Raw genomic sequence first — 26121 nt, forward strand, 5'->3', positions numbered from 1 at the left:
CACAACCAAACTCCAGCTGTCACGGTCCCAACTGCCGCAAGTCAGCCAACCCTAAGCCCATCTGTTGCTCCCAACTGTCACCCCTGTCCAAATTGCCCCTTTCAACTGCCCCCCTTCAAAAGGACCCTTTCTTACTGGCCATTTCTAATTCACCCGCCCAGCTCCCAACGGCTCAGCTCCCTCACTTCACATGGCAAATGCAAACTCTTAGGCCTGGTCTACACTACAAAGTTAGGGCAGCCCAGCTATGTCACTCAGGGGGTGTGAAAATCCACACCACCACCCCCAAGCAACATGGCTGTACCGACCTAATCCCCAGTGTCGCCACACAAGGCCAATGGAAGAATTCTTCTGTTGACCTAGCTACTGCTTCTTGGGGAAGTGGATTTTCTATCCCAGTAGGAGACAGACACCTCCCATGGGTTTAAACTACTTCCTGACCAGCTGTTCGCACCAGCCAAGGTCCAACTGCTCTTCCCAACTGTCCCAGTTCAAACAGATCCATCACCACTCCAAACTGCTGCCACCACCAGCCCTGGTTCCCCCTATCCCTGCTGGTGTTCCTCCTGGGCTGTTTGGGCGTGTAAAATGGCAGCGCCGCAGTTCAAATCCCATGGTCACAGCAGCACGGGCAGGTAGGGTGGGAGACCAGCGTGGTAGCAGCAGGACGGAGCATTGGGAGCCAGTGCAATGCTCAAGGTTTGTGGTGGATGCAGAGAGCCTGGCGCTAGCTTCCTGTGTAGCAGGAGAGGGAGCCTACTCGAGAGTGGAGCATCGAGTAGCATTGACTGAACTCCATGAAGGGGGCAGGGCTGCCTCTAGATGGACATGCAGCCACTGCCCACTTGGAATTGTGACAGGGCCCCGGGAACCTTTGATCTCTTTGACCCAAATCATCCAGTTTCAAATTCGCAGCCTCTGTCTTGCCAGGGTACAGTAACATTGCTGATCTCCATGGCTCTCTTCCTAGCCCTTCCACCCCCTCGGCTTTCTTGAAGTTAAGCGAGGGGGACACAGTTTTGCTGGTATGTATGCAGGGCAGATAGAAATGTAGCTATCCTCCCTTCCCAGGCACAGTGATAAGTGCCCATCACCTGCCCAACCCCCTCCGTATTAAGAAAACAGGCCCTGTTTAATTTTCAAAATCTGGTTACCCTCTGTGCTGCGGCTGTGATGGAAACTTGTTACCTTTGATGTAGGTGTGTGTGGGGCGGAGGGGTGGCTACATTTCTTTCTGGTCACCCCCACCACCGCCCCCTGCAGCAATATTGAAGCATGGAGTGGATGGGATGGACAGTTAGCCTTGATTAGCGCCAATTTTGAACCCTTTGTTTTCCTCAAAACTCTCTTTCTGGTTATAGGAGAACATGGATGCTACTGCCACAGGCCGGGAAAGGGGTAGGAACCACTTTGAACCAAGAAGTAACAAGCTTCTCCTACATCATCCAATCCCTTGTTTCTGTCTCTCTGAATAGAAACGTTTTTGGTGGGGGAGGTGAAAGAGGGAGGTTTGCTGGATCTAAATCTAAATAGATCCCTCAAAGCCTGAGGCCCACCTCTTTAGGGATGGTGTACAGCAGGGGTGGGGAACCTTTTTTCTGCGAAGGGCCTGATGGTGGTACGCGGAAGACGGCTGAGTGTCCGCCGCCGAAAAGGGGCAAACGGCGGCAGGCACTGCCCCCCCACACACGGAACCCCGCCACTGCGAAACCGTGCCACCGCTGAATTTCCCCCCCCCCGCCGCCACTGAATTCCCCACTGCCGCCGAATTCCCCACCACCACCAGGGCCGGACCAAATGGTCCCGCGGGCCGGACCAAATGATTTTGCGGGCCTTATATGGCCCGCAGACCGGACATTCCACACCCCTGGTGTACAGGAAACCTGTCTCTGACCCTGTGCTGGCCACTCCTCATTATGCAGAGGGCACCTCTGTTCAGCAAGTTGGTTTAGCTGGGATCCCTGGGTGGTACTAGAGCTGAACCTGGCTAATGCTGCTTTGTGATGACAGTCTCCACAGCTGGCCCAGGCATCTTCTTTTGGGTAAGATTGACTAATATTCTGCAGGTGGCAGCAGGGTTGGCAGAAACCTCCAGAGCTGGTAGTCCCAGCTGCATCTTCTGGCGGAGTTCTCCCTGGATCTCCATCTTTCTTTCTGCTGAGGAACTGAAGGCAGGAGCCCTGACTGTAGCTCACTGGTGTGACCCGAACCAGGCAGTTACGCTCAGGGTGGGACAAAACCGCATATTTTCAAGAACTGTCCAAAATATGGATTTGGTTGAACGACTCCAAGCCACTCTTCATCAAAGAATCTGAGACTTGTGGTCTCGGTAGATCATTAAATACAAACAAACACATAAGAAAGTCCAGCTCTTTGGCTGCAGAGGGGAGCACAACTGCCTGGTCTTTTCCTAGATCAGGGACCAGGTCCTTTTTGAAGTCTCAAGCAGCAGCGTTTCCCGCTCCTGTTGTGCCTGGAGGGGGCTTTTTTCTTTCCTCCCATCCTTTCTACCCTCATTTTTTACACTTACATTCAACCTTTTCTGTACTTCTTACCTCTTCTTTCCCTCAAATATCATCTTACTTTCATCTTAGCCGTACACTTCACCTACTGCAGACCATTCCTATCCTCTCCCTCCCCTCCCCTTTCCCCCAACGTGTTCCCATTGGAGTCTGGGTCTGCCAGCTCTCTTTGTAGAGCAGCTCCCTTTGCCCAGGCAGAGTGGGACTGACGTGCTAATCACAGCCACTGGCCCAATGTGCCTGACCATGTGTGACCTTCTCCATCAATGGCTGGGTCCACTCAGCTCCATCAAAAGTGCAAATTGAGATCTCGGTTATGCTGGTGTAGACAGAGATTAACTCCAGTGGAATTTAAAAAAAAAAAGTCTCCCGCCTCAATCAAAAATCAAAGCAAGTGGAAAGCGTCCACTCCCTCCTGATTCAACCAGGTTGATCAGATGTGCAGGCATTTTCAGTAGCACATTCCTGCTCTACAAAGAGTTATTCTGAGGATTATTGTAGTTCATCAGGACCAATAGCATTCACTCCAGCTTGAAGAGGACAATGGAGGCAGGGGGACCACAATTGAATCCCACAGGCAGATACAATTAAGTGAATATTTGATTTTACATCGTGTCCCAAGTCGTGTGTCTGCACACATTGCTCAGTGTGCCTTGAGGCATGATGTTCTCTCTCTTCCACTTTTGGGCAGGATCTCACTGAAGATAGTCACTCAAATTCTATAGGAACTTCTCTTAGTAATATATCTCCTCCTCCTGCCCCATGCAGACAAAACTGTCTCCATGGTACAGTCATATGGAACATTCCTGACCTGGACCCTAGAGCCCAATCCAAATCCCGGCAAAAAATCAGTCACTTCCTCGTGAGACTGCCTCATGGATTGAGATATTTCATTCTGATTCAAAACCTCAGTATTCTCCACCCACCCTAGAGCACTCATTCTTGGGGCCCTGGGCCAGGCCTTACTTTGTGTCCAACGGCCAAGACAAAAGCAAATCATATGGGGTAGGCATGTGTGTGAAGAGGGGGCACCTTGGTGCCCCTTAGACAGGTGTAAATTAGCAGACTAAACATTGCCCTGGGCAGAACGTTTCCCTCTGGAAACCATTCTGCCACAACCAGAGCAGAGACTTTTACCCACAGCCCCGGCTGTGCAGAAGTATGAGATACATGTGCACATTCCTAGTGAAATATTGAAAGCTTGCAGTACGCTGATTAAGGTCCAGTAGGCCAACAATGCCTGGGCCACAAGTTATAGGCAGTTGTGGACACTGCTGCTAATTCCAACTGACCAAACTGCGATTGGGAGGAACAAATTGAGGGAAGAGGGATTTGCTGCAGGTTTAACCCCAACCCTAGGCAGGCCACCTGCTAAAGTTTCCTCCCTCACGGCCGGCAATTTAGCCTTCACAGAACCATAGAAATGTAGGGCTGGTAGGGACCTCAACAGGTCTTCTAGTCCAGGACTAAGTATTATATAGATCATCTGTAGGATAAGTCTCCAATTAAAAGTTATTGTAAATTTGATTGAGGAAATGTATCTGTGTTGTAAAGAAAGGCCCTACTAGCAAGTTGGAAGGCCTTGAAAATAATGAGTGATAAGACTAGAAGTAATAAAGTAGGGAGTGTATCTGGTTCAAAGAATAACTAGTGAGAAGGCTTCTGACCCCTGGGGTGACTGCAGAGGGTTTTAAACAGAGTAAATTGGTCTTAAAATGAGCCAACACAGCCCTTCCCCAACCCACACACCAGTGCTAAAGCCTATGTGAACCCAATGTTTTCAGTCTTTCCTCGTAGGTCATGTTTTCTAGCCCTTCACTCATTTTTGTTGTTCTCCTCCGGACTGTCTCCAATCTATCCACACCTTTCCCAAAGTGGTACCCAGAACCAGACACAATATTCCAGTGCTGAGCAAATGAAAAGAATTACTTCTCGTGTCTTGTTTACAACACTCCTGCCAATACATTCCAGCATGTTTGCCTTTTTTGCAAGTGTTCTAGGATTGATTGATTTAGTTTGTGATCCAATGTAACCCCCAGATCCCTTTCCACAGGACTTCTTCCTAGGCAGTCATTTCCCATTTTTTATTTGTGCAATTAATTATTCCTTCCTAAGTGGAGCACTTCCCCTTTGTCCTTATTGAATTTCATCCTCTCTATCTCAGATCATTTCTCCAGTTTGTCAAGATCATTTTGAATTCTAATCCCCTTCTCCAAAGTACTTGCAACCCCGCCCAGCTTAGTATTGTCCATCTATGGATTTGGTACTTCCCAATGCCTGACTCAGCTCCTGCGGAGAAGAGGGGGTGAGATGTGAGGCTCTTTATCACAGGCTGGATCAGTCTTCCTTATCCAGTTCCAGTCTCTATCTTGTCACTCTACCACCACTTCCTTTTCCTTCTCTCTGGTTTCTCATCTTCCTCCATTTGCCATGATCAAGCCCTTACTTCCTGCCTCTCCTATTTGATATGGCTGTTCACCAGTACCCCTCACATCAGCTGCTTCCTCATACCTCCTAGATCTCTCCCCCATATGCTGAGTGTCCCCTTCTCCCCAAGTTCTTGTTCAAACAGCTGCTCCTCCCGCTAACCAAAAGTGCTTGTGGGAGAGACACCTACTACTCACCCTCTCCCGCAGAGCAGCAGATCCATTGCAGAGGTCCCCTCTGTTCTCTGAGCATAACACAGACCAATGGAAAGCACTGCATTGGCTATCTCCGTTCCTAGTTGCCCAGCCTGAGTTAGGATTGTGCAAGTTACTGCTTGTGGCAAGTTTGAGGGACAACTAGAAGCAAATGATGCTCCACGTACTGCTCATCTGCAGGCCAACACCCAGACAACTTTGCTACTTCTGTGGTTTCTCTGTGGTAGTGGCAGCTGACCTGTGAGCATCAGATTCTTTGCTATTATATTCAGGCCTAAATCCTACAAATCCATGTGACACTACAGGAAACACAAGAGGCAGTGTGGGTAGAGGATGGGTGTGTGAGGAGACCTGAACAGAAGCAGGATCCAGTCTAGGCTAACAGGGCAGCTGCCTTCTCAGGCCTCACACCTATTACAGGGCAGGAGTACTCACATCAGCATCTCATTAATGCCACTGGGGTTCTCTGTGCTCCCTGTCCTGCTCAGCACTTAACACACATAGCACTCTGTACCAGGAAATATGGAAATAACCCACTGTACTTTAAAGAAACTGGTCTGTCCTAAAAGGGAAAACCAGCTCCTGAATGGTGCATTATGCAGCTGTGGAGAAAACCTCCCGATAGAGGGAACTACTCAGCAGTGGGGCTCTCCTCAATGTCCCTGCTGCTCAGCCATGATTTATGTGCCCAAAAGAAACAACTTCACGCAACAAGAATTTACAAAACCCAAAATAGTTTTATTCACTTTTTCGGATTTTTGCCTCGACGAGACATTTTGCAAACATGCTAAGGCTACAAAATGTCCAAGTTGACAAAGACATGCAACGCTGACCATTCAATAAGTCACGGCTGTAACTGGCGCGACCGTGCCCACCTGAGCCCCTGGGCCCATAGAACAGGGATGGTGTACAGTAATCATGGTAACGTACCACACAGGACTCAGCAACCTGAGGTAGGTCTCTTTACAGTAAGAAAATAACTCCCTTCCAGTGTCACACCCTGATCAGCAGGAACCTGTTCAAAGTTGCAGAAGACTTCAGGGGGTTGTTAAGGTAATAAGTGTGCAGGACCGAAACAGGAAATGCTGATGTGGTGTAAGCTTAGTGTAAGCGAGCAGCACGAAGGGTGAGTGTCACGTATGCCAATAAGAACCAACCTAAATCTGTAAGGAGCATTAGCAGCTTCAAGATAAAGGATTCTGCTGGAGCAGCTCTGGAAAGAAAAGACTTTACTGCCAGCAACCCAGGGTTTGGATTTGAACTTCAGAGAGTGATGGTTTTACTATAGGTTGTTCTATGAACATTTAGATTCTGATCACGAGTTAGATCAGCGAAGCAGGAAGAGTCTAGTTATTTTAAGCCAAACTCCATTGATTCATTAGAGACAGTGCTGCATTCCCATCATTGCACCCGGACACGGAGCAACTGTGGAACTTTCATGTGACCCAGAAGGGGTCTTCTCCCCAAACCACCCAGGAGATCAAAAAGAAGCTACCCTGGGAAAGCGTCATGGGAAGCAGCAGCAGCTGCCACCATGAACATTAGTGATGCTCCAAACAGCTTTGACAACAGTTACGATGCAATAGTTACACCACAGAGCCCTTCCCCCCAGTGCAGGACGACGACAATGGGACACTGAAGGACACTACGGCAAAGCTTTACTTCCATTCAGACACGCAGAAAATCCGGCACTATGAAAAGACCAACTGTAAGAGACAAAATGGTGTCTGATACAGTCTAATAACAAAGCCAGCTCTCTAGTACCGTAAACTGTACAAAAATTATAGAAAAGAATATGCACTGTTATTAATACAGTGCTCATTTTAATATAAAATAAACAGCTTACATTTCCACTGTAAATATAGGCTATATACAGAATTATGTATAGATATAGCTACATGTATAAAGCTTCATTATAGGCCTCTGATACATTTATAACTATGGCTCCCTGAGCCATTTGTAGAGTGCATTTAGTAACAAAAACAATTTAGTAAAATGAATATGGAATAAATATAATAAAAACAGGAAGAATTCTTACAGGATTTTAAAAAAGTCTCCAGCTTGACACATTGTGCTAAAAATTAAAAGATGAAAAGGCAATAATTTGCTTTGAGAATGAGGAGGAAGAGGAGGAGGAGCTGGCCTGCCACAGGCAGGGAGTGGAACCCTCCAAATTAAAGTGACTTGATCCTGAATTTTAGCCCTTGACAGCAACCTTGTTCTCTGCAGCAGCAAACATGGCATAGAAGCGCGAGTTCTCGTTGGACAGAAGGCCGGACGGGGTGTCGAATTCCACTACCTATAAACAAACAAGAGGGGCAGTTTTCATTATTGAAATTCAGCATAAAACAGGTCAGCTTACCCTCTGTTTTGGCAACACCACAGTGATGAACCAGGAGACTCAATGCAATTGGGACCCTGCCCAAGGCAGTTATATTCCAGGTCCCAATCTGACTCCCTCCCCACATCATTTCCTGGGGTGTCTCAGACTGCAGAATGCCAGATTGGGGGCACACTTTATTTGCCCAGCATTTTTTTTTTTAAATCATTCCATGGATGCCCACTTGCATACTAGAAAGACTACAACGGATGACAGTCTCTTGGTTCATTATCCAGGCCTCCTTTTGTAGATCTGGCTTTAGCCTATTAATGGCAACCACTTTAAGACATTAGATTGTGTTTTATTAGGACCGGGAAATTTCTTTTACCTTTCCCTTTTCATTTTCTTACCACCCTCAAGCGTTTCCATTATTTTTTTTCCCCAAGCACCCAGTCCCACAGGAACAGAGTCCCTGCCCAAAGAGCATTGTTCTGACATAAATGAGTGGAACGGGACAAAGAGGGAGGAATGAAGAACGCTCAGCAATGGATGAAGGCAACAATAAGATCACATGATTACTCAGAGGGCATGGATGCCTCTTGGTGCCTTCACCAAATTAGCCTTAAAAGGCTGGACATGGCTCCTGCTCCACAGGTAGTCAATACTGCTCCACATGCCAGCTAGAGTTAGCGCTTCCAGATCCCTACCTGCCCCCAATGCAAAAGCGAACTCTGACCCCCAGCAGCAAGGCCATGATAAATGGCATGGTAACAGTCTATAGATACCTGAAAGGTGTAAACGTCAAGGAGGGATAGGAATTACTTACCGAGGGGTGGGGAGAAATTACAAAAATGTAGGCTAAATTTCAGGAAAAAAAGTTTCCTAAGGTGAGACTGATCCAGCTGTGGAATAGTCTCTTGGGGGGCCAGTCACTTGGGACATTTCAAATGAGACTGGACAAAACATAGGAATGTACAACAGAGAGCAATCCCTGCACGAGCTCTGACAGACAGACTTGGTGGGACCCAGTGGGTCTCTCTTTCTCTGACTTCTAGGATCTCAGTGTTTTTCTCATGTTTTGAGTTTACTGTATAGAGCCCCCATTTGAAAATCTGGGGATTGTCTCTCACGGCCAGTTGTTACTGTAGGGCTGCACAACAACACGAGGGCAGATGGCACTTAACCCTAATGGACACACAGGCAACTCTTACACCTGTGGAATTAATCCACCTGCCGTTTCCAAGTGATGTGATTGCTCCTACACACCTGGTTCTAGATGGTTTGGTGGGTGTTTTTTTTGAGGAAAGGCAGGAGAAGGAAAATTCATCCCCTTTGATCCTGTAATGATGGAACAGTCCTTTATTCCAACACAGAGAACTACTGCCAAAGGGCTGAAAGAATATACAACCAGAAGCACCATGGCTTTCCACACTGTGTCTCACAAGCTCAGTTTGGCTATTTAAGCAGCACCAGAAAACAGGCTATATCTAGAGCCGAAGCAATTGACATGAATTCCAGTCAAAAAGACAAAGTGCTACTAGATACCTGTCCTTGTGTTAGCACCATGATCCGATCGGAGCCCAGTACAGTGTGCAGACGGTGAGCAATTGTTAGCATAGTGCAGTCTGCGAATGCCTCCCGGATAGTCTCCTGAATCAATAAATCAGTCTCTGTGTCCATAGCAGCTGTTGCTTCATCCAGTATCAAAATCTGCAAGTGAGACACAATGCAGGCTGTTACCTTATAGCTAACCCACTTCCCCCTAGGACGGACGCACGCACACACAGAGTGGTCTGAAGACACTTCTGCTGGACAAGGAGGATGACTGACAATCCTAACAATGCCTCTTGCACTTGAGAAGGGCACCATGTGTAACTGCCTCGGACACAGTCACTCCCTTGGCCTCGTTTGCCGGGAGCATTTTATGATCGCATGTCCCACGGCCCTGAAACAGAAGGGGCTGTGGCATAGAGCTCAGACATCAATCTCATTCAGCTTTGCATTCAGCATCTGAATCTCAGATCTGAGCTTTAACCAGTGAACTATTCCTAATAGAACAAGCACCTCCAGTGCTCTCAAGGGAAGAGCTTTTGGAGAACTTTGGAGAGAGGATGGCATGATGGGATGAATGGAGGCTAGAATGATCAGTCAGCTGTCTGGGACTAAAAGCACCCTGCTGTGGAACTGCTCACTCCTTTAACAGCATTCATGCTGGTGCCTGCCTTGTAGCAGCTCTCACTGGCCTATACATACAACTAGCCTGAGAAAGAAAGCGATTCCTTACCTTTTCCCACCATCCAGCCCTTGCTTAGCTCAAGCCCATGCCCTCATTACCACAGAATGGTGACAGGAGCTCAAACACTGCAACCCACATAATATTATTCCCTTTAGTCTCTGCTTCCAAGTTTTCATACACCATACACCATTCAAAGACACACTAGTCCCCTACTACAGAGTCCTGAGGGGACCTTGCTCCTTCTTTCTCTCTCTCAAGGTTCCACATTGCCACCCCCCTCTGGAGTTAGTCAATATTGCTCCCTGGAGGGGATCACTATTGAACAAAACACAGCCCCTTTTCCTTCAGATCCGGACAACCATACTACTGGAATGGCAGCTCATCAAATCTCACTGGCTAAGCTAGGTGGGCATCACTGGCATTTAATGTGATACAAGAGAAACCCAGGGTGCTGCAGAGAGAGATGTGGGGATCTTAGCTGAGGTCACAGGTCCTTGCAAGCTTGCACTGAATCTGATGGCCTGGTGGTGGCAGGGGTCCACTGTACTGTACTGATGGAAGAGCCATTTTTGGATGAGATAAAAACGGAGAATGTGAAAACTCAATTACAAGGCCAGTTTTCAAAAAGAAAAAGCAGTGTAACCCTGAGTCCTGGTCAAGTTCCACTTAGACTAATCTGTTCTGAGCTACATGAAACCCTTTTTTCACTGAAGTTGTTATTCAGCTTCTTCTCCTGAAGGAACAAAAATCTTTATAATTTTGCCAGCACAGAATTGTCCCATGTTCCATATCCAGGGGTTACATTTCAGTTGAAGGCAAAATGATCCTTACACTGAAAACAAAGTACGTAGATATCTTCAGGATGAATAGAGCAATGTAAAATATCAGCTCTGCAACAATCTTGGCCAGCACTAGCAAAGGGAGGGAGGGAGACGGAACCTAGTGGGCTCATGCAATAGGGCAGAGCAGAGCACGAATGCTAAGCCACAAGGGCAGCCCAAGACTCTAGCTGTTGACAAGTAATGTATCTCTGGATATACTACTTGGGAGAGCTATGGATCGTAGGACATCCTGAAGAACTGTCATCTGCTTAAGCAATGCCTTCCTCATTCTCCTGACCCCATATGTTCTGTGGATCACACTAATTGCAGGTGTAATTCCCTTGACCCCAACAGAAATGAATTCGGACCAAAGAATAGACTTCTCACGCTGCAGTGACTGTGACCTCCTTCAGACACTCACCTTACAGCGACGTAACAAGGCTCTGGCTATGCACAGTAACTGTCTCTCCCCCACAGAGAAGTTTTCTCCATTTTCCATCACTTCAGATTCCAGTTTCATCGGCAGCTGAGCAATCTGGGTGAAAAGAAGGGGAAAGTTTGTGGCCACCGTACTAAGATGTTGCACCACCACCACATGAACAAGACAGGTGGCACCGCTGCTTCTGTGCAAATTCAATCTCAACACAGGGCCCTCTGCCCCTCACCATGTTATCCAAGTGCTTCCCACCCCCTCCATCTTCCAAAAGAAATACATCACACTAAAGAACACAGAACTAGAACCTGTTTAACTGAGCATGTCTGATCGCTTCAATGTCTAGTCAGTCTGGCTGAAATGCTTCATGTATTTGATATTGCTACTGTGAATTTGCACTAGAATTCAGGATATGTAGGGCTAGACTAGAACACCCATATGATTTCCAGAGATAACCCTGCAGTGACATTAGCTTAAAATGAATGAACAAGTCTCATTCATAGATGCCTAGAGCATATTCAGACGTCATGTCAGTATGAATACCCCATCTCCTGACATCTTCCCCCACCAAGAGCAAACCATGAGCCAAGCCCCATGCTGTATGAGCTCCTACATGCTAAAGCCATATAGGCAGCCTAATGCCGTATGATCTATCCACTGAGGGAGTAGGAAAGAGTTGAAGGTGAGGTGGTAATGAGAATTGCTGAAGATGGCAAGCACATCTGTCAGATTCAGAGTTCATTATATGCACATATACACATCCCACTTCATCGCCAGAAAAGTGATGCAAGCCTTTCCCATCAGCAGAAGAGATTGCAAGGAAGGAAAGACTTCACCTGCAAGTTCTTAAAGGGGCAGTGGCTACGAGTTGGACACGCAGGTAAGACCTCTGTTCTCTCTCTAACATAAGCATACTCTTCTATCCGCCTCCTCCCACTGCACATCAGACTTACACACTCCTTCATGTGAGTCCTTTCCAAGGCATCCCAGATTTGCTCCTCACTGTACTGGTTGAAAGGATCCAAGTTTGATCTAGAGGAGGAGGGAGAAAGGGTAACAGGAATCTTTCAGCAGTTCCACACTGAATGGCAAAACTGGAGTTCTAACCCTTCAGCATGGACAGCTCACATACACCCACTGCAGCAACAGAACTCACACCATGGAAATCAGACACTCTGGGCACACAAGGGTTATAATTGCCAAAAAACGAAAGGTGAAAAAACACTAAGAAGCAAGAATCTAATGGAGATGTGAAGTGAGGAAGCTTCATGTAAGACACAAAGCAACGATCATGCCCAACTCGGAATCTCTACACCAATACCCAGCCTGAACTCAGATTGCACTTTCTTCTGTGTTACAAGGCTGCTATAGTTTTAAAACCCTGTTAGAACGGTTATACTAAAATGAAAGGTCAGAAGTGTTCTAACTAGAACACTACTCCTAGGCTCTTGCACTAAGCAGATAGAAGGCAGGAGGCAGGCCAATGCCAGAAGTCCCAGCTTCTGCTCCCAAACCACCATCCTGCACCAGTTACCACACAGAACAACAAATGGCAATTCAGTGACACCTGGATTTCTGAAGCTTTTGCTGTTGTTTCGCAGATCAGAAATCTAGTCAGTTTCACTTTGTTGCTACCCACATATGGTGCAAAATGTAATGAGAGACTGAAAACAAGAGAAGGGATGTGGTATGCCACAGAAGAAATCAGTCAAGATGAACTGCTGAATGTTACGCTATTGAGTCACTAACTAGAGTGCCCTGGACTGAGAGGGGACCCACTGCTTGGGTTATTTAAAATTAGACTGAACAATACACTGCAGAAATAATCTTTCAAGGTTCAAGTCAATCTAAAGGCCCTTTTCTATCTCCATTATCTATGGTCTTACTAACCTCACAGTTCCACTGAATAAAACAGGCTCCTGAGGGATTATTGAGAGTTTGCTGCGCAGATCTGCTAAACCGATGTCATTGATTTTCACTCCATCAATTTTAATGCAGCCTCCAGACAGTTCAACAAGACGAAAGAGTGCCATTCCAAGTGAGGACTTCCCTGCACGGACAGACAGGGAAAAAATAGTCAGGCAGGGTTTCTGGGAGTTGCAGCAGCAGCTCAGTATGAACTTGTATTTAAGGGATAGTTTAAAAGAATAGAAGTGTTTTAAAATATTGATACAAAGTGGCCTCCCAACAGTTTTGATGGTTCTAATCCAGGCTGGGCTTCATCATCTTAAAAATTCTAAGCAACATTGACTGCTCATTTAGAAACAAGAATACTGAAATTTAACTATTCACTTGATATCATCCTACTCAACTGTGGTTTTAAATGAACAGCACCTTTCACATTACAGGCCTCCTTAAGAAGATTTTGAGCCAAATTTGGCTGCCACATCCATGCCAACAACTCCCAGCAAAACTGCAACAAGCATATTTTAGGGGAAGAATTTGGCCATTAAAAGAAAGAGTTGGATAGCCATGTGCTGACTGAGTAGGCAAATGTAGACCATGCTGGGCAACAACCGTGGATGATAGAAGAGGTGTTACTTAGTACTGTGCTGGCCAGTGTAGCTGGTTTTCCCTCTTGTAGGATTTTTTGAGGAGTAATTATATTTTGTTACAGCCTTCATCAGTGTGGATCCCCACTCAAGGTGTGCAGGTGCCTCATGAACACGTTCACACAGACGGCACATGGCATGCCGTGAGTGGGATCTACACAAACAAAGCATTTTGAAGAACCAGTTACAGAAGGTAAGTAACTCATTCTTATTCAGCTGGACATCTACTATCCTATTCAAATGCCTTCAGCTCAGAGACTGAAGGAAGCATCTTCACGGTGGGACAAAGGCTCTCACACCAACAGGAGCTTACCAGTTATATCCCCAAATCTGCCAGTAAAGTTATTTAACTTCACCTAAAGCTCCTCCTCACCTGACCCCGTCCGCCCGACGATGCCAATCTTTTCCTTGGGTTTGATGGTAAAGGACACTCTCTTCAGCACCAGTGGGAGGTTCTCTCGGTACCGCATCTCTGCATTTTCAAAGACAACTTCGCCTTCTTGGGGCCAGTCCACAGGGGGAGTTTTATTCTTAATTCGAGCTGGAGCCTCCAAAGAAAGAGTCTTTAAAAAACAAAAACATCTAGTTTCCAATCAGCAAAACGCATCAACATGCAAACTGTTTATTGTGGTTCTGCACAGGAGTTGGTTTCCTTGTATTGTAGATTTTCCCTCTTCATATCTCCCTGCCAAGCTGGGAAGGGAAGCTGTGCCCTGAAAATTGATCACAAAGCCCATTGCATGGTGCTCTGCATTTCCCCACTAAAGGGTGACCCCCCACACACACACATGCTGCTTTAAATGCCACCTTAATGAGCATTTAAGGAAGGCAATGTGGCCTAGTGGCAGGCATCAGATCAGGACTCAAGAGACCCGAGTTCCATTCCTGGTTCTGCTACGGTTTGCTGTGTTACTTTGGGTAAGTCACTTCCCCCTCCCTAGGCCCCAGTTTCTCCATCTGTAAAATGGGAAGTTTTAGTCTGAATTCAAGCTTTACTTTGTAAAAAGTGCTTTGAGATCTATGGATGGAGAATGCTAAATAAGAACTAGATACTGTTCATAGACAGAAACCAGGATGTTCTTGGGAGCCTGCAAGGAGATTTTAGAGCTGCTCGACACAGCGACTATGTTCAAATAACTATTTGACCACAAGGCTACACAGTGCCATAGAAATGCTGATTTGCCCACATTTGCTGTACCAAGGTCATGTATTAGTTCTGCACATGGGGCAAGTGTGATCTGCGTACACAAGACACACAAAATGGATAAAATGTGAAATTAAACAAGCGGTGCCTCCCACACTGCATCTACCAACCCAGCCAGTTTGGCTCCTTGCCCTTTTGCTTTTGTTCCTACACTTGGCACCCAGTTATTAGTATCACATGCCACAGAAAACAAAAATTGAGAATCAGAGCCAATCCAGGAGATGGCACATTTCTCTTTGGTATGTTTCAGAGTGTGAGTAATTGCCACTTTCCCCAATTTCTGTCAAGAGCATCTTCTTGCCAGAAAGCAGAGATTTGGCTAGTGGACTCAGCAGATCCATTGGTGTTCAAAAGGGGGTGCTGCTCCATATAGCAGTACTGTGTTTCCTTGAACTAGGTGTTAGTAAAAGAATTCTGAATAGGCGCACAGAAAAGACGCCACGCCCAGGGCTTCATGGGTCACAGAAGCTGCTGGCAGCACATTTCTAGCACGCAGACACCCAAGCCGTCCCCAAGACAAAGAACTGAGAGGCTCATTGTTTGCTGTGGTCAAAGATGAAGAAAGCCCTGGGTGGCACACAGCAAAAACTGTGATGGGAAATGACGACAAATATCCTTTATTTTACAATCAAAATAGTTTTAAACAAGTTCATGATACAATGTCCATCTAGAGAGCCAAGAGGGCAGGAAATCATGGAGGAGTCTTGCTCAACAACATGCCAGCCTGGGTGACACAGACTGTGATTTTACAAAATCCTGCAAAAGACCTGGGTTTTGTCACTGAAGACATGGCCATGACAAACAAAACCCCACTCAGGAAGAGCCACACTGGGCCATTCACAGGGGTGGGAAGGTGCAGGAATGCCCTGTGTGGTCACCACAGCTTCTGCAAGTAGAAAGCTTCACCTCGAATGGCTGCGGATTTCTAGTTTCCTTTTGTTTCTCTGGGTAGCTACATACTTAAACTAATGTTTCTTTCCCCAGTACATGCAGTCTCTAGAGGAGACTGGGGTAAACTATCCTGTATAGGCCTGGAATTTCCAGAGATACACCTCTATGGTGATCATCTGAGAGATTTGCTGACCTACTCAGTCAGGGCCAACTTTTCTCCATCACTCCTTAACCAGCACATAAAGGAAGTCATGCTCGGACTCCTGAAGGGTGTGTGTCTGTGGACAAAAGAGGCTAGCCTGGAAACCCACATCAGACCCACTGTATAGCTTCTCTGGCACTCTTCCCACATTATGGGTATTATGCAGCAGCCTGAAAAAATATTGGATGGATTTCCTGCGGTGAGCCCCTCCCAGCCCCCCATTTCATTTCTTCTTGCTGCAGGACCTCTTGCAAACAGCATCTAATCACGCTTCACTGCAACTGGGCAGAAGCCGTGCAAGTTTATTTATCAAGGAAATGAATTCTGAGGCCCCAGTCCTGCAAACACTCAGTCTGTGTTTAACTAAGTACACCACTAGCCTTAAGTCTATTTTAAGCATGTGCATGTTTGCAGGAGCAGGTCCTTATTTCCTGTTCTAAAGCAGGTGCCAATGCAGATACAGGCCAGCACTCCCTCCTCTCACGTCAAGAGCATCAACAGCAACAAAGAATTGCAAAGAAAGAGTGAGAAGGTGAATTGATCCCTTACCTTGATGTAGTGATCAATCCTCTCCACTGAAGTGAAGCGAGCTTCTGTTTCTGAGGCCAGTCTGACTGTAAACTGGAATAACCCTGTTAACTGGGAAGGGGGGAAGAGACAAGAATTGAACTATTCATTTCACAGAATGCTATTGGATTTGTTTATTCTTAACATACCTAAGAGTTTTTCCTAATCAATACCCCCATGGAACTTGGATGTCTTGATGCAAAATAACCCTACTTTAGAAGGCTTACAATTCAAATCACTAATTCTTTATTGTCTGTGGATCACCTGAAAAATCAGCAAAGTGACTGAGTAAGTTTCTGATGGCAATGTGCTTAAAATGTTAATACTATTCTCTTATTGGCCCAACTTCTGTTGTCCAATAACAACAGCTATGTAAGCTCGAGAGTTTGTCTCTTTCACCAACAGAAGTTGGTCCAATAAAAGATACTATCTCCTCCACTTTGTTTCTCTAAATATCCTGGGACTAACACAGCTACAACAACACTGCATAATACTAAGCTCTTCATTTTGTAGTTTCACCCTATTACAACAAGGGGGCATAAAAAGCCCAACAAAGGAACTAACCTCCATGTATTCCAAGTATAAACTACTACTGTAAACTAAAGACACAGTAACACATCTCCTCAAGCCATCGGATTGGCTAACGTGCACGTTAATTCTCTAGAAATACCCAGGAAAGCAAAACGTGAAATATTCTATTGAATGCCCAAAACAGCTTCCACTTGAACATTAAGAGAGAGAAATTCAGCTACCAAGAACAACAATCTCAGGCACATGACTCCTCTGAGCCTGTCCCTAAACCCTAGGAAAGGCCCTAATCCTTGATCGCTCTTGCTCCATTATTAACAGAACCATCAGTCTCTCTGTCTTCTTCCACAACACTACATTAAGCAAACTTTTCAATGGAATATTATCTTTACTTACACCAAGATACACCGCAGTTAGAGATTCAGACAGATTCTAGAATACAGACACGGACAGCACCTCACCTGGACAGCATAAGAGATGGCGAGCCCAGCATAGGCAGGAGGAATCTGGCCATGCATTAAGACAATCATCAGGCCGGTGGTTGTGATGAGGGCAATGCTGATAACATCTAGTCGTATGGCCAGCCAGCGCATTGCACAGCTGAACAAGTAAAATGGTGCTTGATTATCATCCAACAGCTCTTGATACCTGGAAGCAGATAAGGGAGAGATTTGGAGGTCAGTTGCACCTCTTTGAAACTTTGTTAATGATGCCACTTTTGCTACTGCTGCACGAGATATCAGAACTCATCTGGATGGACTGGTCCCGGTTCTTGCCTCTCATGCAGAACAGTCTCCAAATGAGGTCAAGGGGAAAGGGATTCGGAAATACACACCTTTTATCCTCTGGCTCCTAAATCGCATGAGAGATCTGCTCATCTTTGTGGTTCTCAAGCCAAAAACAAGCTGACATAAACAACAACAAACGACAAGGGATGTCTCAGCATCCACTAATATTATAGCAACTCCTTTCCCCATAAACTGGGCAGAATCTTCCAGGAGAAATACAACAGCTACAAGCTACTAACCCCATAAAACCTACAGTGCCTCAGAACACTGAGCACGTAGGTATTATTTTAAGAGATATCATAGCCCATTAATAGGACTGAACAGCACTAGTTGATTAAAACAGATATTAGCATCTGATTTTTAGTTCCTGCTCTGTGTAGCCAAGGAAATACAATTAATGAAAAATGGCTTTGAAGGGCTCAGAGGATCACCTGCCAGTTTTTCAGGTCCTGAAACACTGGTTCATACCAGTCCTGTCCCTTGCTAAAGACTTGCAGGCTGAGTGCTGTACTAACCTGTGCAGGAATTCCTGCCCTTTGTTGTAGGCGTGAATCGTAGAGAGACCCTGTATACTAGACGTAATGTGAGACAGGAATGGAGACTGTGTGATGTTGTCCAGACGTTTCAGCTCACGAATAAAGACTCTGGAAGAGAGGAAGGAGCAGCACTGAGGGATGCACGCAACCGTCCGTACTTCAGTAGACCAGCTTGGAGAACACCTTGCCCAATTAACTTAAGGGAGAGAGGTGACTGGTGAGCTTACCTAGACACAACATGCAGGATTGTGAAGAGGACAATGAGAGGCCCTACTGCTACCAGAAACCAGGGGAAGACCCAAGCAATCACCCCTGCACAGAAGAACACCAGGATGACATTCTGGATGAACATTTCAGCTTGAAATGGTAAACGGACATCAACTGGAAAAGAAGAAGAAAGAGGGAGGTCTTGGGAACAGGGAACCAAATAACCTAAATAAAGCAGTTCAGTCCAGCTTCTGCAACGTCATACCACTTTCAGGGATAATGGTTTCCAAGACTTCTTTAGATATAAAGTCTTGCACTTTAATAAGTGTTTTTGTCTTCTAAAATGCTAGTTATCTTCCTAAATTGCTCTCCCCACTGCCAGCACCAAGGTCACTGCTGCAGCACTGGCCATTAAGCTCTTTGCTCTTAACTTGCCATAAAATGGTATCAAGAAAGCTTGGATGGGAACAATAAGGTGGCAGGTCTGGTAGCAACCTGCAGCATCAGGACTTGACTGAAGTTCCCAGTACCAATCTTACTACATAGGGCAGGGTTAAGCCTTCAGCTCCTGCCAGCTTCCTTCCTTCCAAAACAATTTAAGAGCTTCTGGTGCACAGAGAAGTGAATGTTCGGTTTTTTGGGGATGAACACATACCCAAGAAACGCTGCAATAAAATCTATTTCTTCCTAGGAATCTTGTGGGTTACTTACCAGAAGTAACTCAGCACTGACTGGTGGGAGCCCAGGTGCATCAGTTTTAGGTATGAAATTGGTTTGCTATATTTCTTTTTGAACTGGTCTGATTTGGGGCTTTCCACTCATAGGAGACAGCCTATAGCAGGCCCAATTATTGATTTGTCTACTTCAAATATGCCATGTGCACCAAGGCTTGTAACGTCTACAGAGACTCTTTCAGGTTATCTTCATGTCTGCAGCTGTGATTAGCATGCACAAGTGAGTTAACTGGGAAGTCTGAACACAAACCGTGCTGTATTATGGCAGACAGAAAGGGACATACCTTCATCCATATCTTTGGAGAACCTGTTGAGAATCCGCCCAGTGGGTGTAGTGTCAAAGAACTTCATGGGGCTGCGAAGAATCCTTCGGAAGAGCTCATCATGGAGCCTGGAGGAGGCCCTAAGTGTCCCCTGGTAATGCAGCAAAGAAGATTACTGGGGCTCTGTAGGGATGCCTGGCCATGCCATCATCACATTACACCTGCCACCAAACAACTCAGCTGGCCTACTGTGCCCAAAGGGCCAAATCTTGCAACAGCTACGACCCAAAAGCAAATCTCTGCTCTTGCAGTCTTGAAGGCCGCTACAGAGTCTGTGCTGCCATGCAGTGAAAGGAAGATAATGATCCAAAAAAGGCTTTAAACAGTGAAGAAGGTACTAGCCCCAAGAGATGGGTTGACTGCAACTTTCCAACTCATGTTTGGACTGGCCCAAATTCAGGAAGTCTTTCTTGGGAGCTGAAGGCAGCCTCCTCACAGTAATATCAAAGAGGAGAGAATCAGAATGTCAGAGGCCCCAGCCATGCAGAAACAGAGGGGGAAAAACACAACTGGCCTTGATGCATACCTTGACAAAGACAACCCCACGGACAGCTTTCAGAATCAACATGACTCCCATAGAGAGCGCATAGATGCCGGCATAGTAGCGCATGTGAGGGTTATCTTTCATGCTGTTGTTCACAACAGTTTGATTTCCCAACATCTCGGTGGTGTTCTGTGTGAAATCCAAAATCCCGATTACATGGTTGTATAAGACAAGAGCAGGCCATAGGATCACTATGCCTGGGGCAATTTGGTGACCATCTCCTTTCTCTACCCTATGTATTTTTTAAAACGGCTCTCTTCTAAAGAAAGTTTTGTTTTTTTTTATTTTAAATTTTGCATGGAAAAAAACCATGGGCAATCTGGACTGACAGAGGAGAAATCCAAGTCCTCTTTCACACACCCCAAAAAAGAAAGCCTGCTATTCTCAAGTAGAAAGCCTAGATCCTTTTACCTAACCCAGCTACAGAGCCACTGTCTGCCTACATACCCACCTCAGTTACAAACCCATTCCAGCCATGCCCCAGTCAGGATCAGTGTCCCATTATGCAAGGCACTGTATGAACACAAGATGATCCACCTCTCCTGACTTAAGCCAACATCCCTTTAATCTTTAAATACTCTGTCCAGAGCACAGCTGCAGTAATCTATAAATCAGGTCTATCAATATACCCAGATCTTTCTCTCTACTGTTAACTAATTCAGTGGTGTTTAACTATAGGTTGCTTGGGTCTTGTTTCTACCCAAGTGCATCAGTGTATGCTTAGGCATGTGGCATTTCAGTTGTAGCTCCATTCCCCCATTTTATTATCTTCAGTAAATGAAATGACTTTTACATGTTACAGCCTTGTCTCAGTCATTAATACAATATTAGAGCATACTGATTAAAATAAAGACCACTCTTCAAATTTCCATGAAATGCACACACAAAACTCCAACCCTCTTCTGTATTAGTTCTTTAGTCACCTTAATTATTCTCTGTAGCTGTATTTGGGGGGTTTAACAGCAAGGTTTCATGGGAAATTTTGTCAAGGAGCTTTCTGAAAAATCCAGAGTTATTCAGTTCATATAGTCCAGGATCCTGTCTATCTTAAACATTGAACAGCAGATTCTTCCAAATAAGGAGCAAGAACTGCACAGCAGAGAAACGTGGTATAATCTGCACCCCCTACCAACCCGTTGAAGATCTCACCCTACTCCCTAAAAGTTAATAGATGGTCTGAAACCCCGAAGCATGAGGTTTTTATTGCTTCCAAAAGTCATTTGTATTAACTGTTATAATGTTGAATACTCTTGTTATCCATAGAAACCCCCAAACCTTCTTTGAATCTTACTTTAGATCCTCAATTATTTCATTTAGCAAACTAATCACATTGGGACTACAATTGCTGTTTTCCAGCTGCCTGGTACTTCTGCAGTATCAAAGATTCCCTAAAAATAATTAATAATTATTTGATTATTTGAGCCCCAGTCTCCTCTCTTTCACATATGGCACTTGATGTATTTATTGACCTCATATTTGCCAGATACTTACTCAATTTCAGTCTCTCATTTTTTCCTCATTATTACACAGGCACACGCATCATGGGTGGGCTGTTAATACTCTTCTCAAATACAGTTATTTTCTCTTAATAGCAAAGCATTCCAGACTGCCACTCTATCAGGGGGGAGAAGGAGGAGGGGGAGAGTTCTGGGGGGCCTCAAAATTTGCATTAGCCACCCCTCCGAGAGCCAGGCACCTGGCCCGCAGCTACCACTCTCCAACCGCCCAGTTCCTGCTGCCGCCACTGCCGCAGTTTCCCCTTCTTTGGGAAGCTGATCCATGGCTGTCAGAGTGTCAGTGGGGTGCCAGGATAGCTCGCCCAATACTAGCAGTGGCCATGCCCAAGTGGGTCTCTGCTAAGCTGGGGTTGGGGACAGGGAGCCTGTCTGTACTGGTGCCTCTAGCTCAGGAATGAGAGCTGCAGCTGCTGTCGTACTGAACAAGTGTCCAGGCTCCTGAGTGCTCGACTTAAAGAGACAGCACACGCACACGCACGCGCGCACACACACACACTTCCCTCCGCCCTATTTGGCAGTGCTTTATTTTGTGCTGTTTTTGTGTTAACTTGCAGTTCTTTCAGTTAACCGCCAAACTGCTTTTGTTGCTTTAACAAAGACTTTGGCTTACGTGGGTGCACGGCAGTCACACACACAGAGTGACACCCCCCTGCCCCTCAAAAACAGCTTTAAAAATGTCTTTAGTTTTCAGAGAGTATATACATGATTGGGTTTTGATTTGACTGGAATGGAAATACAGGCTCGATCAGCTAGGGAAAAAAAGGTGTACTTAGTTTTGGTAGGTTGTTTATTTTGCTTGAAATAGTAGTATGGGTTTCATTTTCTTGTGTGTGCAAATGGCTAATTTTAAAACGTTGTGGAAGAGAGATCACGCAGCTTCTCTTTCAGGGTTAGATCGAGTAGAGCTTTATTTGTGACACACACACAAACAGCTATAGCTATAGGGAAGCCCAGGCAGCACGTCTCTGTGCTGATCACTGGCACTTCTCCTTGCTACCAGATACAAAGGACTTATATGGGTTTGTTTTAAATTCATTTACATATAGATCGTATAGTAGAGTTTGATTAACAGGTTATTACCCACAAGTAAGGTGATTACAGAAGACCATGGGGTGCTCCAGGTGCTAGCCTGTCTAAATGGGTCTTCTGGTGCCAGGAAGTCTTGGATCACACACAGACACTTACGGTACTAACTTATCTGATAGGAGATGTCTGTGTTTGGACTTCAAGATGGATAAGTTCTGCAACATAGACTAACGAATTTGCATGTGGATGGTAGGGCTAAGACATTCCACTTGAACTTAGCATTTCTATCGCAGTTTCAGACTAAGACAGTCTGTCAGTGAGTTTCAGACTAAGGCATTTTGTCATTGAGATTTTTCTGATTCCACAAAAATATAATACAGTACATTCTCCGAATTTAAAGTAATTTTGCTATTAGTATTATTTAAGCAGTAATTTTTCCCAGAAGTTTGCATTTTTTATTGTTATTATTGTTAAAAATATTAATAGTTTATTTATCGGCTTAGGGTTTTTCCTATTGATTTCTGCTCCTCTAAATTTTTCTCTCCTCCATCGTAGTTAAGCACCTCATGGTTTACTCTAATAACCCTAGCTAGTTGTGTTTCATCACGCCTCATCATTTGAATACATCCTTTACCTTCCCTCAGTTGAGTCTTATTTAAAAAAAATAAAAGTTCAGTTTTTATTCCCTATAATTTACCTTTCTTTTCTTGCAGTTAGTTTAGAACAACTTGTCATTTATCCTTATTGGTTTGGAGAGCCACGCTGGAACTCCACTGAAGGTTACAACTATACTGGGGATTAATTTTACATAATTCACACAAGCCAGCGCCACCACCTCTTTAAATGTCAGCCGAGTTTTACCAACAGGGCCTTTTGCTAACACACACACTGGCCAGGCTATTTCACTTGAGGTTCTCCTCCTATGAAATGTGGCCTTTGGATCTTTAAATTTACCCATCCTCAATCTAAGCCCCTCCAATGGTAAAAATGCTGAACTATCCTAGGTTGTCATTCCCAGCTCCCAAACTATTCTTAATAGTCATTTTACTTAATGGAGTCACCTCCTATGACAAAATAAAAGAGTTATCCCACTAGATGTCCAGGTCACATTGACAGCAAAATGATCTACAAAATTAGCTATTGCACTTGGTGCTTGAATATTCCGAGGTAGCCAAGCCACCCTCAAACTCCTTTGCTTCCTTTTCTTACACAGACAGAGTCAAGGAAAAAGGAGCCAACATCAGACTGCATGAGCTGTTGCCTCATTTTTTTCCATGGATTTCTGTCAGGCTCAGGGACAAGCTTCTTTCAAATGAAATCATCTCCTGGAGAACCCTCCTAACTAGCTTCCTTTATGAAGTACAGTGAGGTTTGTCCTAGACTAACCCAAGCAATCCTATGTAGACAATCCCATGCCCTGCGTATTACAGATTTAGAAGAGCCAATTCCTCTTACCCCACTACCTTGCTTGATCCAGTAACTCAGCCACCAGTTGCTGAATGTTGTGCTGCCCACATTCAACACAAAGAGTGCCATGATGATCAAGAATGCAAAGGGGCCTCCAGCTGCCTGGATATAGATGCCATAAACAGACCATGGGACAGAGCCTTTGCCCTTCTCTTCCAGCTGTACCAGCTGGCCTAGGAAATACAAAGGGGTGAAAAAAGTGAGGGAAAAAAGTTGCTCCATAAAACTGTAATCAGTTTGTTTACTTAACATATGGGAGGAACGTTCACTGTACAGGGCAGTTCTGGGAGCCCTGCTGTTACTTTGAACACAGAACTCACATATTCAACCACTAAAAGAAAGCCACAGAAGACATTTCAATGGCAGAGTCATCAACAGCATGGAAAGTATGTGAGGGCTCAAACAACATCAGGTTGGTGCCAAAATCAGCATCTTTTGATCCCCACCTGCTTACTGTTAACAAAAAGGTAGACAGACTTGGATGGGGAAGATCAGACCTTTCCCTCTATACACAATGGCATGCTGAAATCTGGGAAGGAAGCAGCACCTAGGCATATACTTGCAATAACCAGAAAAGAAGTGTGGGAGCTAGGGATGCTGATAGCTGAAGCCAGCAACATTTCACGTGCTGATTGCATCATGCTGTGCCAACTTATTTAAACTGGAATAGTGCTGAACGGACCATCTCATATTTCTAATGGATGGTCATTGTTCGCCCAATGCACTGGAATTATGTGCTGTCAGCAAGCCGCGTGACCAAGATGCAGGGCAGCTTTCAGAACCTGTGAGCTCCAGAGACTGAACATTTCAGGGTCACCAATGTATGCTATGATTCAAGTCAGAAATTTCATTCCGTAGTTACCTTCCTCTTTCTTCACCACTTTCTCCTTCTTCACAGACCCTGCTTTAGTGCTCTTATCCTGGGGTCTTTTTAATGAACTGCTTGTGCTCTTCTTTAAATTAATCTGTAGAAAACAAGCTACATTGAAATATACGAGAGGAATCTATTTTTTCAGACAGATATTCAGATCGGAACCACAAATACTCACAATTCTTTTTAAAAGTGCATTCTAAGCAGGACAAGGACTTTCAGTAGCTTAGTGTACATATCCAGACAGGACACTCACTGGAAAGAACGCTTGCCCATCACCTCTATATATGATTTCACTAGGACTGACTGCCAACCACAGACAGAATAAGCTCTCCTCTCCTATTGTGTCCTGTGCCATCTTCTGTTTGTGCTGTGGTAATATCCAAAGGCCCCCAATCAGGATGAGGGTCCCACTGCGCTAGGTGCTGCCCATGCACATGGGAGGATGTGATCCCTGCTCCAAAGAGAGTCTACAGTCTAATCAAGACACCCTTCTCAGAAACCTCCCCAAACTCCCTTCAAGAAGGTCCACCGGAACTGACAGTCTCTTCCAGATACAGTCAGTGTTGCCCCAACAAAACCTGAGCAAAGTGAGATACTTACATCCCCAGACATTGAATGCACAACCTCTGAGGAGCATACACAGAAAGTTACTTTTCTAAACCTGGGTCATTCTCCCAAATAAGTAAGGTGACGTTCTGTTCTGAGAGTGTACATTTCAGTTTTCAGGCTAATCTGACTATAACCCCTACATCTTCAGGACCATCTTCCCATTCTTTATGCTAAAAAGATCTCTCTCGCACATGTGGTCAAACCAGAGACAATATCTATCTCCATTGAGCCCCTTCTTGCAATCCCACACGGACTACAAATCCACTGCCTATTCCAAGTGCTAATGCTTATGGAGAGGAAATGGAGGCCAACCAAGTGTGCAGGCTGGAGAATCTCACATTAATCATGATTGCTTTAATTTTAAAATGACAGCACCACAATCTTCACAACATTGAGAAAGGACACACGAGATAATTGATTACAGTCCTGTGCCTCTTCCATCAGTATTGTCAAGCAGAAAATCTAATCAAGCACCTCCTATCGCTAAACCCATCTCCATCCACATCACAATTCCATTGCACAGGAATGTCTTGGGTCTGATGTTTGTAAGAGGCACGTATTCAATCCATGAAGCAATC

The 26121-nt window shown here is 45.2% G+C and overlaps 1 protein-coding gene across 4 annotated transcripts in view; it reads right to left on the bottom strand.

Moving 5' to 3' along the window:
• Positions 1–5881: 5881 nt before the first annotated feature.
• Positions 5882–26121, bottom strand: part of ABCC5 (ATP binding cassette subfamily C member 5) — a 68480-nt gene continuing 48240 nt past the window's right edge. For all 4 annotated transcript variants that reach the window (XM_067536513.1, XM_067536512.1, XM_067536514.1 and 1 more), the window contains 14 exons: positions 24923–25025; positions 24049–24233; positions 20033–20179; positions 19468–19597; positions 18470–18623; positions 18222–18350; positions 17380–17566; positions 16373–16462; positions 13900–14089; positions 12865–13024; positions 11928–12006; positions 10963–11076; positions 9030–9194; positions 5882–7463 (listed from right to left, as the gene is read on the bottom strand). In XM_067536513.1, coding sequence (XP_067392614.1) covers positions 7362–7463; positions 9030–9194; positions 10963–11076; positions 11928–12006; positions 12865–13024; positions 13900–14089; positions 16373–16462; positions 17380–17566; positions 18222–18350; positions 18470–18623; positions 19468–19597; positions 20033–20179; positions 24049–24233; positions 24923–25025 — 1935 coding nt within the window. In that variant the 3' untranslated portion in view covers positions 5882–7361. The remainder of the gene's footprint in view (positions 7464–9029; positions 9195–10962; positions 11077–11927; positions 12007–12864; positions 13025–13899; positions 14090–16372; positions 16463–17379; positions 17567–18221; positions 18351–18469; positions 18624–19467; positions 19598–20032; positions 20180–24048; positions 24234–24922; positions 25026–26121) is intronic.

The sequence above is a fragment of the Emydura macquarii genome, unplaced genomic scaffold (assembly GCF_026122565.2).
Source record: "Emydura macquarii macquarii isolate MOO-44397 ecotype Brisbane River unplaced genomic scaffold, CSIRO-AGI_Emac_v2 contig_3603, whole genome shotgun sequence".
In the NCBI taxonomy this organism is placed as follows: domain Eukaryota; kingdom Metazoa; phylum Chordata; order Testudines; family Chelidae; genus Emydura; species Emydura macquarii.